This window comes from Eurosta solidaginis, chromosome 5 (assembly GCF_040869045.1).
Source record: "Eurosta solidaginis isolate ZX-2024a chromosome 5, ASM4086904v1, whole genome shotgun sequence".
Classification (NCBI taxonomy): Eukaryota; Metazoa; Arthropoda; class Insecta; order Diptera; family Tephritidae; genus Eurosta; species Eurosta solidaginis.
The window spans coordinates 148016744-148029687 of record NC_090323.1 but is presented as its reverse complement, the minus strand read 5'-3'; the positions used below and the strand labels follow the sequence as shown (position 1 = coordinate 148029687).

At 34.7% G+C, this 12944-nt stretch overlaps 1 protein-coding gene across 3 annotated transcripts in view; it reads right to left on the bottom strand.

Annotated features, from left to right (window-relative positions):
* Nucleotides 1-12944, bottom strand: part of Ccn — a 422762-nt gene that overhangs the window by 64098 nt on the left and 345720 nt on the right. For all 3 annotated transcript variants that reach the window (XM_067791186.1, XM_067791188.1, XM_067791187.1), the window contains 2 exons: nt 9918-10073; nt 9466-9672 (listed from right to left, as the gene is read on the bottom strand). In XM_067791186.1, the coding sequence (XP_067647287.1) occupies nt 9466-9672; nt 9918-10073 (363 nt within the window). The remainder of the gene's footprint in view (nt 1-9465; nt 9673-9917; nt 10074-12944) is intronic.

Here is a 12944-nt window from a genome sequence, read left to right as displayed (position 1 = left end):
AACTAAATTCTTCTTTTTAATTTTTCGATATTGAAAAAAAAAAATTCTATGAAGTTTCTATCTGAAACTATGCAAGTCAATCTCAACAATCACTAAAATTGATTGGGTAACAAAACTGCATACTCGAAAAAATTCAGAGAACTCCAAATAAAAAGCTCGAAATATTTGAAAATTTTCTCTAACTTTTGAATTTTTTTAAAAAAGTTTTTGAGATTGGTTGGGATAGTTTTGTTACTTGATTCGTAGAAGCTATTTTGTAAAATATCGAAAATAAATAAAAAGAAATTTAATATTTGCAATTTTTTCTGTTCTCTGCTATAAATCTGCGCATTAGCCTATTCGAGAATTCGAACTTGTTTGAACAAATTTTCATTCAATCAATTATAATTCATGAAATTTTTCCGTATTTCTTAATACGCCGATTCAAGATGAGCAATTTAAGAAATATGACAAAAGACATTTTTTTAACGGATTACTCGCTATAAACTTTGTTCGACAAAAAAAAAATATATATTTATATATTTTATTGAAAACTAAAAAATAAAAAGGCCAGAAATAATTTTTTTTAATGATAATTGTTTTTTTTTTTTTTAATTTTTCTATAATTGAAAATTGTGTTTTGCTTTTGCAAGAGTAATTGGAAATGGCTTTGAGCTCGAAGCGAGCCTTGAATCCTTTATCAATAGGCCGATAAAACATAAGCAATTGTAAACAAATTTTTATTGAGAAGCAAAGAACAAAACTGTTTTAATTGTTAAGCAAAAAAAGAAAGAAAGAAAATATATTCTTTTCTTTATTTTATAGAGTTTTTAATTTTTTCGAATTTCGAAAATATTTTCAGAGATACCAAGTAACTAGATTTATCTACTCTATGTTGTATATAAAGTTGAGTATAAAAATGCAACAATTTTATGCAGAGATATCCTCTTGTTGTTGTTGTGTTTGCAGTAATTCGCCCCGTTCAATGAGTGCGAACACCCACAAATTGTCATCAAATATCTCTAACGGAAGTTCAAGAAACTAGCTGTTTCAACACCGGTGGACTTTTCAGGCTCCACATTACAACTGAAAAGATATTTGGTATTATGTGGGGACACATCGTATGTAGGACATACGTTACTTATGTCGGGATTGATTTTGGACAAGTAAAAGTTTAACCTTTGTGTCACCTTTGGTAGTGTACATTTTTCTTCTGCAAGAGTAGGATATTGTATATTGATAATCGGACGCATCCTGGTAAAGTTGTTTACCGCTTCTGTGTGGATTTTCTAAGGCCTGCTTTTGCTTGTCTGTGTTGGCAGGTGCCGGATCTCATCATAGTGTTTAGGGAGATATTCCCTTGACCCTCTTGGAGGCGTTGCTAGATCAAGCAGTTGTTTGCTAGGATGTCCTGGTTTATGACGATTTAGCAAAAACTGCCTATTCAGCATTTCGTTGCCCTCTTTAATGTTGAGCCCTTTGGCCTCACCTACATAGCTATTCAGGGGTCCTAACAAGACATCCCGTGACAGTTCTGAGCGCAGAATTTTGGCAGGCCTGCAGCCTTTTCCAGAATGTGTTTCTGAGATGAGGCGAGCAAGTTGATGACGAAGGGCATACGAGCGGCCTGTCAATTGCTTTATACGTGGTTAGCAATCTTTTTTTTTTATTTTTTCCCCAAGTGCTGCTGGCACGCGACTTGAGAATTTTGTTGCGGTTTTGTGTTTTGGATACAATTTTGTTGGCATGCGACTTGAAGATGAGGGTATTATCGAAAGTCACTCTTAATATCTTTTGGTGTCTGACAGTCGGTAGCATAACACCATCGACGTGAACGACCAATATTTGCGTCAATTGTTCCTTCCACGCCGTAAATAGAGTTGCCGTGGATTTCACGGCAGAGGTATCTTAATGTTCGTATTCATTTATGTGAATAAAGTGTCAAAAATACTAATTTTTTTTTTCATTTTTGTAACGTTTTATAATTTTGTAACAAACTTTGTACCTACATAAATACATATGTTCCCATATAGGTAAGTACACTCGTAGAAGGTGGCAACCTTAGTGACTTAGTCGTAGTACAAACATTGTTACTTAAATGAAAATTTCAAACTTAGCAATACCAACAAAATTAAAATGACATAAAACAAGTAAGGAAATATTATGAGAGCTTTGAGCAGAAACTGTTATTCCTTTTATAACATAATTCCTTGCAAAACTATTAATTTTGGACTTTTAATATATTTGGATCACGATAAAAGTTATTTTCGGATTTTTATTACCTGAGTCCGATAGGATTAGTTAACTCGGACTTTTAATCAAAAAAATCCGGAAATAAAAGTTAAATCCGGACTTTTATTTTTTAAGGCCAAAACAAAAGTCTGGCTTGATAACAGAGAAATAAATAAAAAAAATTTAATTCGGATAAGCCGTTTCTTTGCTATCAAGCCGAACTTTTATTTTGGCCTTAAAAAATAAAAGTCCGGATTTAACTTTTATTTCCGGACTTTTATTTTTAAAATTCCGAGTTTCGCTAGTTCAATCGGACTCAAAAAATAAAAATACAGATTTTACTTTTATATGTGGACTTTTATGGAAAAAGTTCGAAAAATAAAAAGGATGCATGATTCGACATGATACTTCTATAGGGATACGTGGGAACTCGAACATTTTCACCTAGGACAATTTTTTGACAAGGACTTTTTCCGCTCCGAAAAAAAAAGAATTATTTCCCGTCCCTGCTTTGGAGACAAAATAAGGGAAACTCACCATGTAGGAAAATGAACCTAGGGTAATCCTGGAATGTGTTGGTATGACATGGGTATCAAATGGAAGGTATTAAAGAGTATTTTAAAAGGTAGGGGCCATAGTTCTATAGGTGGACGCCTTTTCGAGATATCGCCATAAAGGTGGACCAGGGATGACTCTAGAATGCGTTTGTACGATATAGTTATCAAACGAAAGGTGTTAATGATTATTTTAAAAGGGCGTGGGCCTTAGTTCTGTACGTGAACGCCTTTTCGAGATATCGCCACAAAGGTAGACCAGGGGTGAATCTAGAATGTGCTTGTACGATATGGGAATCAAATAAAAGGTGTTAATGAGTATTTTAAAAGGGAGTTGGCCTTAGTTTTATAGGTGGACGCCTTTTCGAGATATCGACATAAAGATGGACCTGGGGTGACTATAGAATTTGTTTTTACGATATGTGTATCAAACGAAAAGTGTTAATGAGTATTTTAAAGGGGAGTGGGCCTCTTCACCTAATCCTATATTTCACTCTGGGTACCAATGCTAAATTTCTAATTTCATTGTTACCGCAGATGATGTTCTTCTGTCAATCTCTAAATTGACAAGTAGTGCAAAATCAGATACTGTGGGGTTTTCTCCGATATTTTTCAAAATATGCGCAAACTCCATTTGCAGAACCCTTAGCTCATCTCTTTCAAAATTACTTGAACAGCGGAATTTTTTTGGACTCGTGGAAATTATGCTCCATAAATCCCATATTTAAGTCTGGTAACCGCAATGACATTTGCAACTATAGACCGATTGTTAAACAGAGTACTCTGGCAAAAATATTCGAACATGTAATTCAACGTAAATTGTTCGATTACGTAGGCAAGGCTATAGTGGAGTGTCAGCATGGATTTTTCCCAGGTAGGTCTACTTCCACAAATTTAGCTTTAGTTACTAATCAAATCGTGAGTGCTTTAGAGAACTCTGAGCAACTTGACGTCATATACACTGACTTCTTGAAAGCATTTGACAAGGTTGATCATACTATTCTAGTACGCAAATTAGCCAAGTATGGAATCAATGGAAACTTGTTGAAATTCTTCATGAGTTTTCTATGGAACAGAAAGCTCAATGTGGCAATTGGAGCCGACAAGTCATCTCTACATATTAACGCCTGGTCAGGTATTCCGCAAGGTACCCATTGTGGTCCTCTATTATTCTTAATTTTCATAAATGATTTGCCCCAGAAATTCAAATTCGTAAAATTTTTGATGTTTGCGGACGATGTCAAACTATTTCTGACGATCCGTAATAGCTCTAACTGCACTAACTAGCAATCTAATCTGGACTCTTTTGCCGGTTGGTGCGCAGACAATAAAATATTTTTAAATACAAACAAATGTTGCGTTGCGTCTTCTTCCAAAAAGACAACTGCGACATATTTTAACTATTAACTAAATCTCTTAATTGTTGTCAAGAGATTAAAGATTTGGGTGTAATTTTTGACTCCAAACTCTCTTTTTCCAGTCATATTGACTTCATTGTTGCAAAGTCATTTGCAATGGTTGGGTTCATTACACGAAACACCAGTGACTTTAAGGACCTTATAACGTTGAAGGCACACCTTGGTCAGAAGTCGCCTTGAATATTATTCAATAATATGGAATCCTTTCTATGAATCTAACTCCTACAAAATCGAGACAACTCAAAAAGTTTTTACGAAAATTGCTTTACGAATGTTCCACTGGACAGACGACCTCCCATCGTATACCAGCAGGCGCAAATTGCTTGGTCTTCAGGCTTTGCATGACAGAAAAACTTGAATCTCACTCATGCTTGCCTATAATGTAATAAATGTTAGCACGAATTGCCCCGATTTATCTAATTTGTTCGTTCCATATATTCCAATGCGTGATCTTCGGCATAATATATTATTTATCTAAATAACTAATAAAACGAATTATGCTATTAATGAACCTATAACTAGGACTATACATCTAGCAAATCAATTCAGTAGTGTTCTTAATTTTAATAACAGCTTATATAAGTTTAAGCTTGAATTGTTTTCCATTTTTAACTAGTCTGTAAGCGACTGAATGAATTAAATAAATAAATAAATAAAAATTAAAGGTATTAATGAGTGTTTTAAAAGGGACTGGCACATGTCATACCACGAACAGTATTCCTTCCAATATTCCAAGGGCTTTTGATTTCGCTCTGCAAAACTTTTTCATTTTCATCTACTTAATATGGTAGGTGTCACATCCATTTTACAAAGTTTTTTCTAAAGTTATATTTTGCGTCAATAAACCAATCCAATTACCATGTTTGATCCCTTTTTCATATTTGGTATAGAATTATGGCATTTTTTTCATTTTCGTAATATTCGATATCGAAAAAGTGGGCGTGGTCATATTCGAATTTAGTCCATTTTTAATACCAAGATAAAGTGAGTTCAGATAACCACGTGAATTGAGTTTAGTGAAGATATATCGATTTTTGCCCAAGTTATCGTGTTCACGGCCGATGGGAGGACAGACGGTGGACTGTGTATAAACACTGGGCGTGGCTTCAACCGATTTCGCCCATTTTCACAGAAAACATATATCGTCATAGGATCTATGCCCCTATCAAATTTCACAAGGATTGGTAAATTTTTGTTCGATTTATTGCATTAAAAGTATTCTAGACAAATTAAATGAAAAATGGCGGAGCCACGCCCATTTTGAAATTTTCCTTTATTTTTGTATTTTGTTGCACCATGTCATTACTAAAGTTGAATGTTGACATAATTATATACTAAAAAGATATTAAATTTTTGTTAAAATTTGACTTGCCCAGGAAGGTACATACCAAATTTCATTAAGATTCCTCCAAATTTACTCCAGTTATCGTGTCCAAGGAGAAACAGACGAACGGACGGACGGACTGACATGGCTAAATGAATTTCTTTTTTCGCCTAGATCATTTTAATATATAGAAGTCTTTATCTATCTAGATTAGTTTATGCCGTTACGGGGTACCATTATGCGAACAAAATTAATATACCCTGTGAGCTCTGCTCAGCTGAGTATAAAAAGAAACAATAAAACAAGTAAAGGTGTCTAAGTTCGGGTGTAATCGAACATTATATACTCAGCGTGAGCCTCAGTTGCACATTTCATTTCAGATAAATTACTTTTCTAAATAATACGTTTGAGAAAAAAATGTCTCCACATTTCGTCTTACAATAAAACTTGATAAGTGAAATATCATTGATTCAAAACTAAAAATTTGCTAAGTTATAGCTTATGATTCTAGTCTACGGCTCTTTTAAACTTGTTTTATATCTAAGTTGCCGTGGTCTTTAACCGATCTCGTCCATTTTTCCTAGAAATATTTCCTGCTATAGGCAAAATTTGTGTACCCAATTTTATTACGATCCGTTAATTTTTCTTCGAGTTATGGCTCCAAAAACATATAAAATAGCTTAGTTCAAAGAGGGGCGGTGCCACGCCCATTTTTTAAAATTTGAAGTTTTCCTTTTTTTTTTGTTATAAATCCGCTTGGGAAATGAAATACCATTGATATAAAGCTCTTTTTTGCAAAGATATAGCTTATTTTATTCGTCCACGACCCTTTTAAAAATCTTTTATATAAAAGTGGGAGCGGTCCTTAACCGATTTCGTAAATTTTTCTTCCAAGCATTCCTTATAGTAAAGGCAACCTCTCTGCCGAATTTTGTTACGATAGGTTTAACGATTTTTGATCTATGGCTAATAATATTTGTAAAGTTGATTTTATCACAAGTGGGCGGTGCCACGCCCATTTTGAACAAATTTTTAAAATTTTTATCAAGAGTCTCAATATCAGTCCATCATTCTCGGTGTATTATTTACTAAATCATCAGGTCTTTTGTGTTTTCCAAAATGTTATATATATAAAAAGTGGGCGTGGTTGCATCCGATTTTGATCATTTTCAATACCAATCTATTCTAGATCCATTTATATATCCATATATATATAATAGATATCTCAATATTTACTCAAGTTATCGTGTTAACGGACAGACGGACAGGCGGACGGACGGTCGGACATGGCTCAATCAAATTTTTTTTCGATACTGATTATTTTGATATATGGAAGTCTATATCTATCTCGATTCCTTTATACCTCTACAACCAACCGTTATCCAATCAAAATTAATATACTCTGTGTGCAACGCACAAAACAAACGCTTGGAAGGGAATGAAATGAAAAGAGAATTAAAAAAGAAAAAAGACTTTGGAGAAAAAAAAAATCAACAATAATACTCGTAACAACAGCAAAACAATAAAAATCTCACCTACATATGTATATACTAAATGGAAAAGCCAATGCAATTGTGTGAAAGAAATGCTTGTAGTCGTATGTGAATGTTTTAAAAACAATACGGAATTGCTGAAAGGGTGAATGAATGAATGAGTATTAAAAAGCAAGGAGAAATTAGAAATGCGTTTGCAGATGGCATTAGGGTCAAGCAAAAGCGATTAAAATGACAAGAAAAAACAATTTCAACAACAATAAATCAATTGAGGGATAAAGGATAATAGTAGCATATACTCTTTTATAAGGGTGAAGGAATTGTAAGATATTAAAGTTACAAAAACTAAAATAAAATTTTTGTGAAATTAAAACCGAGATTTAAAACATTAATATCTTAAATTTAGAAATATGCAAAAAAAAATCTTAAAATACAACTGAAGCTAAGAAAATCATAACCGAAGTTAGGAAAGTTGCAATTAAAACTCACAAAAATGCCACTAAAGTGAAGAAAACTACAAATTAATTCTGGAAGTTCTAACAGAAGTTGAGGATCTATAACCGAATTTCAGAAAATTACAATCGAGTTCCAGAAAATTAATACTGAATTTCAGAAACTAACTGCTGAAATTTAGAAAAATAGAACGGAGTTTCAGAAAATTACAACAAAATTTCAGAAAATTCTAACAGAAGCTCTTGAAAAAAAAAATTGAAGATAGGAAACACAACTGAAGTTCAGAAAATACAAGTGAATTTCTGAAAATTAAAACTAAAGCTCAGAGTATTACAACCGAGTTTTAGGAAACTTCGTAATGAAACTCAGAAAATTACAATGGGGTTTATCAAAAATTTACAACTCAAATTCAGAAACAAAACAAACGAAATTCACAAAATTACTACTGAGTTTCAGAAAAATACAACCAAGGCTCAGGAAATTACAACTGAATTTCAGATAATCTAAATGACGCAAGTTTCAACAAGATTTCACGAAATTATAGCCGTGGTCCAGAAAATAAATGCTAAAATTTAAAAACTACAATAGAATTTCAGGAAAATAAAATTTTGTTTCAGATATTACAACTGTAGTTCAATAATTTTGGCGAAGGCTTTGTCTGCTATTTGTCGGTAACAATTGATACCGGTAACTTATCGACTTTTTGTATATATCGAATCGCGGGTGCGGCGACGTGAGTTCCATAACTACTCTCACGTAAATGGACTAGGCGAACATCGATTTTTTGTGAAAAGTATGTGCCTTACATTTGTGGTTACCGTATCTAGACTTTCGCTTCCGCAGGTCAGGTTATTGATGACAATACCCATGTATAGGTCGACAAGTACCCTTCTACCCCTCACACTGTCCATTCCATGAAGATAATTGAGGAATTAACCGTGTCCGCTTAGAAAAAGGGTCAAGTAAATGTCGACCTCTCCGTTTAAAATAAGTTCCCTGGTTGACTTTCCTACGGTAATTCTTGTCAGCGTCGAATTGATTCTTCTTGTTTCTGTATGGCAACAGCAGCTCTACTCGCTTTCGATCTGCTGCCGTATATCGATATTCTTTTCTAAGCGAGAAAATATGTATATGCTTTCGACGAGACCGTGTGGTAAGTCGCAGCACTCCTCTGCGTTGGACTGAGGTAAAAACGATTCGGTTGTTTCAGTATTTCATTGTGTATGCCCAGATTTCTGTACTTCATAAGGGGTATGGATCTAGGCTTCCTTGTACATAGCTTTTGACCGCCTGTGTTTACCTTTTAATCAAATTCGCTATTGTGAGCACAGCCCTTGCGCTGGCTGTGCTCCACGAAGGTAAGCTTACTGTCCAGCTCCACCCCTAGATATTTCGTTGAAGCGCGTATATCTATTTGAAGGTCCCCTACCGTCATGTTAATGATACGAATATTATTAAGGATGACGACCTTTATTTTTGCGGTTGCCAGTTCAACACGGTGATCAACCCTCCATCTATTTACACTGGGCATGACTTGCTTTAGTTTAAGCTGTGCCAGCTTGCAGATTCGTGCTGTTATGACAGTGATATGCCCTCCGCGAAGGCAGCTAGGAATATACCTTCTGGCATGTCCAATCAAAGAAGAGTTTCGTATGTAATGGTGCAGAGATCGGGTCCTAATACCGAACTCTAGGTTGCTCCGCCTTATATCTCAACCTTTATTTGACTATGGGTAGTTTCGCACAATAAGTACCCTAGGAACAATTCATCCCACTGAAAATTCATCAATTTCTAAATTGGAATCCTTGTAATATTTCTCTAAATGAATGAACAAGTATCACAGAACCATAGGTGAGTGCATTAGTAAATGGAAAAATTCAAATAAAACACAATGGGCTATTATATTTGTTATGCTCTGCTTGAAATTTGTTTTCCTACTTCAAAATCTCCCATTCAATACTGTAGTAGCATAATCTGTATTATTTCTAGTTTCTATTTTTTGTTATACTCACATCTTTGCTGCACTCGCACTTTAATATCCATTCAACGGCAATGAATTTATTTTCAATTTGTATTTGATGTGATTGCAAAAATTCCTGATCGATTGGCTCAAGTGATAGCGAATCCCACAGTTGTAGTGGTGCTTGGCCTTCCGACCGTTGTTGCTGTTCAGCAAAGCTAATGGGATCATCAGCGTTCAGTGGACAAAGTAATTCCACCTATTAAAAAGAGAATAGAAGTGGTTAAAGGAAATATAATAGCATTCTGTTATTTATTTTGTAATTGTTGTAAGTTGATTGAAAATAGTTTTATTTGACTGTTACTATTTTTTGGTGATATCAATGGGTTGTTATGTTGGCATTCTTAGGCATTTAGGATTGGTTTTTAAGTTTAAGTTGGCTTGTGAAGCGAATCGCATTGGTAGGAATACTAAGCTTGTAACTCAGATACTTATAAAGTTTACCTGTATAGTTGTAGATACGGAGGGGGTACAACATTTGCCCGAATGTTGATGGCATCGTCCACATAATTTCGGCCGATAAAGCTTTTTCGATATGCACGCACCTAAGCGAACTCGCGCTGGGCCTAGACGTTGGATATTTCGACATTCGTGGCCTTTCTGTTAATAAAAAATAAAAAGGATGACTTTTGATTTTTTTGCATACTTTTAAAATAATTATCTCTGTATATAAATGGAACCCCGCACAGACGTGTATTTTACCCTCAGAACGGTAATAGGCTTGGTTTCTTTCCGGAAAGTGGACCAGAGACCGACCTGTTCCAATATGTTATCTATGGTTTGGATCGTTTGAAATTCTGTACAGGGTTACCTATTTGACAAACATAATATTTGATGAACTTCTCAATTCGGGAAATGGACTAGGGGCCGACCTATTCTAAAAAATCTTATTTGTGGTGACACTCGCTTGAAATTTGGTACAGGGGTAGTTCTTCGACAAATACTATAGTTGAGAAACTTGATTGCTTGCGATTTACTTGAGATGAAGTAGAATAGTGGAAGAAGAAGGAAAGTGGGAGAAAAGAGAGAAACATCGAGAAGGCTAAATAGCGTAGATACGGAGGAGAGACAAGGATTAAATATGGAGAGAAGAGGCAGGAAGTAAACGTTTTTTTGTATTTTTTTTTTGCAGAGACTACAATATGATGTGTAAAATGCCACTGTTTTGATTGATTCAAGAGATTGTGAAGCGCAACCCTTTCAAGGGGTTGCCAGCGCAATTTGAAGCTTATTCAATCCAACTGTCAACCTCACCTACGCGTGGAGAATCGTGTTTCTTTAATAGTTGCGGCACTGGCCACCCCAAGTTCCTCTTGATCTAGGGGGTAAAAGGGCGGTGTGGCCTTGATGGTCTAATGTGGTCTTACTAAATCGTTCCCGAGATGGTCGTGGTTAATGGTGCCTGTTACGGGAATATCGATAACACTCCACAAAACCTTAAGGGAGTGTCCCTATCGCTACAACAGCAACAACAAAAATGTGGAAAAGAGTAGAGGAAAATACAGTGGATAGAGTGGAAAAAGGAATATGGAGAAACTGATTAGTTTTGATTCGTTGATTTTCCGACAGGGTGTGTGACCGCTGTTTATTTCAACTATTTTCTGTCATCCTTTTGCCAAATTTGGTTTTGAGACAAAACGGTTTCAGCGTTGCGCCATCATCAGCGTCCTTTTTGGGGATGACGGAAAATCGCACCAATATACATCGTAAGGAGAAATCTTTGGAATTAAGTGAAGTGTTTGGAAAGGAAGAAGCCATTCGTCCAGTAATTTTTTGGTGGTTCAGAATGATGTAAAATAAAGAAACGTTGCAAACAAATTTATGAAAAAGGGTTCGAAAATGTTTGTACTAGATTATGCGGACGACGAAGGAAAGCCTTTACCTCCAGCATCTTACAAACTTGCTCTTTACCGTCTCTTCGCCACCGTCGTTTCTAACCAGCTTGTTGTTTTTTGGGCGGGATAAAACGATTTCCAATTCATCTCAGAGGAGTGAAGTAAATAATTATGTTAATTATTTTTTTTGTATTCCATAGTCAGAAGCCAGCCAAATTGCTTAGTATTGTGACGAATATTCACATCACTAAATAAATGCACAATAACAAAAACCTTAAAGCAAACTACTTAAATACATTAATCATCATGTACACACATACATAACAGATACATAACACATACATAACAAGAAACGCATGTCATCATCAGCGAAGTAGTACTCACATATACACACGCATATGGTTACACACTTCAAATACACATAAATATACAACTGTTTTTTTACAGAAAATTATAGTTTACCAGGTAGAGCCGCTCAAAGTTGACCAATTTTCAACATTGGGAAAAATTTGAAAATTTTCTTTTTTTCGTTGTAATTAAAATGGTTTTGTGAGTAAAGAAGGAGGCCGGTTGTCGTTTTCTTGTATAGCTATTAAAGATAATTTAATTTAGGATTGAAACATAAAAAAAATAGTTTTTTTTTGTAAAAGTTGGCGGATATACCTGTTTTTCGAAATGCCTATTTTTAGGCCCCTTTTAAAACTTTGATGGAAAAAATAAAAAAATGTTAAAATATGTGCTCCGTCAAATTAACAGTAGTTATTTGTGAAATATTCCGTTACCTAAATTCATAAAGTCTACCTGCGTCCAGCTGCAACTTCACTTTTTACATCAAATAAAGTTAAACAACCTTGGGCATAAATACGCGCCTGAGCAGGTATATATAATTCAGTACGGCCGTAAGGTCGTTTTTGTTATTGGAACTCAGGGATGCACCTTAACGTTAAGCTAATCGTTTATCAAAAAATTTCCACCGTTTCCGTTGAAACACTTCGAAATATTATCGATAAAGAAATTATCAAGATAAATTGTATCTCGTTTTTAACCGAAACTAAAAGCTTTCGTTAACGTTAAAAACCTTAACAAAAACTTGATACTTTATGTTTGAATTGTGCTGGCAATGCTATAGCCATGGTGAAGCCGTAAGGTGGTAACAACGAGCGCACATACACACACAAACTCCATGTAATTTGTTTGTGTAATTCGTTGGTGGTAATGTCAAAAATACTCTGAGAAATGTTCGTACTGTCAAAATTCATGAGAAAAGTTGCAATCAGCTTGGCTAATGCTTTCACCTTTAATGACTCCGCCATCAATCAGCTTTGCCAGCATAGTTTGAATTTAATAATCAACATAAACGATTTGATTTCGTTTTGATATGGCAGATAACGTAAAGAAATCATTTCGTTAATTTGACGTTCTTAACGTTAATAAACGAAACGAAATGACTTTGTTTCGTTTATTAACGTTAATTATCGTAACGAAATGATATCGGTTCGTTGGTTAAGCATGCCTGTTGGAACTTGTTAACAACGTACATTTTTTTAGTTACGAATTATATACCTGAAATTCATTTTAATAATTTGAGTAGGTATATAAAGCTATCCATCATACAATTTACATTATCTTTCGTCTT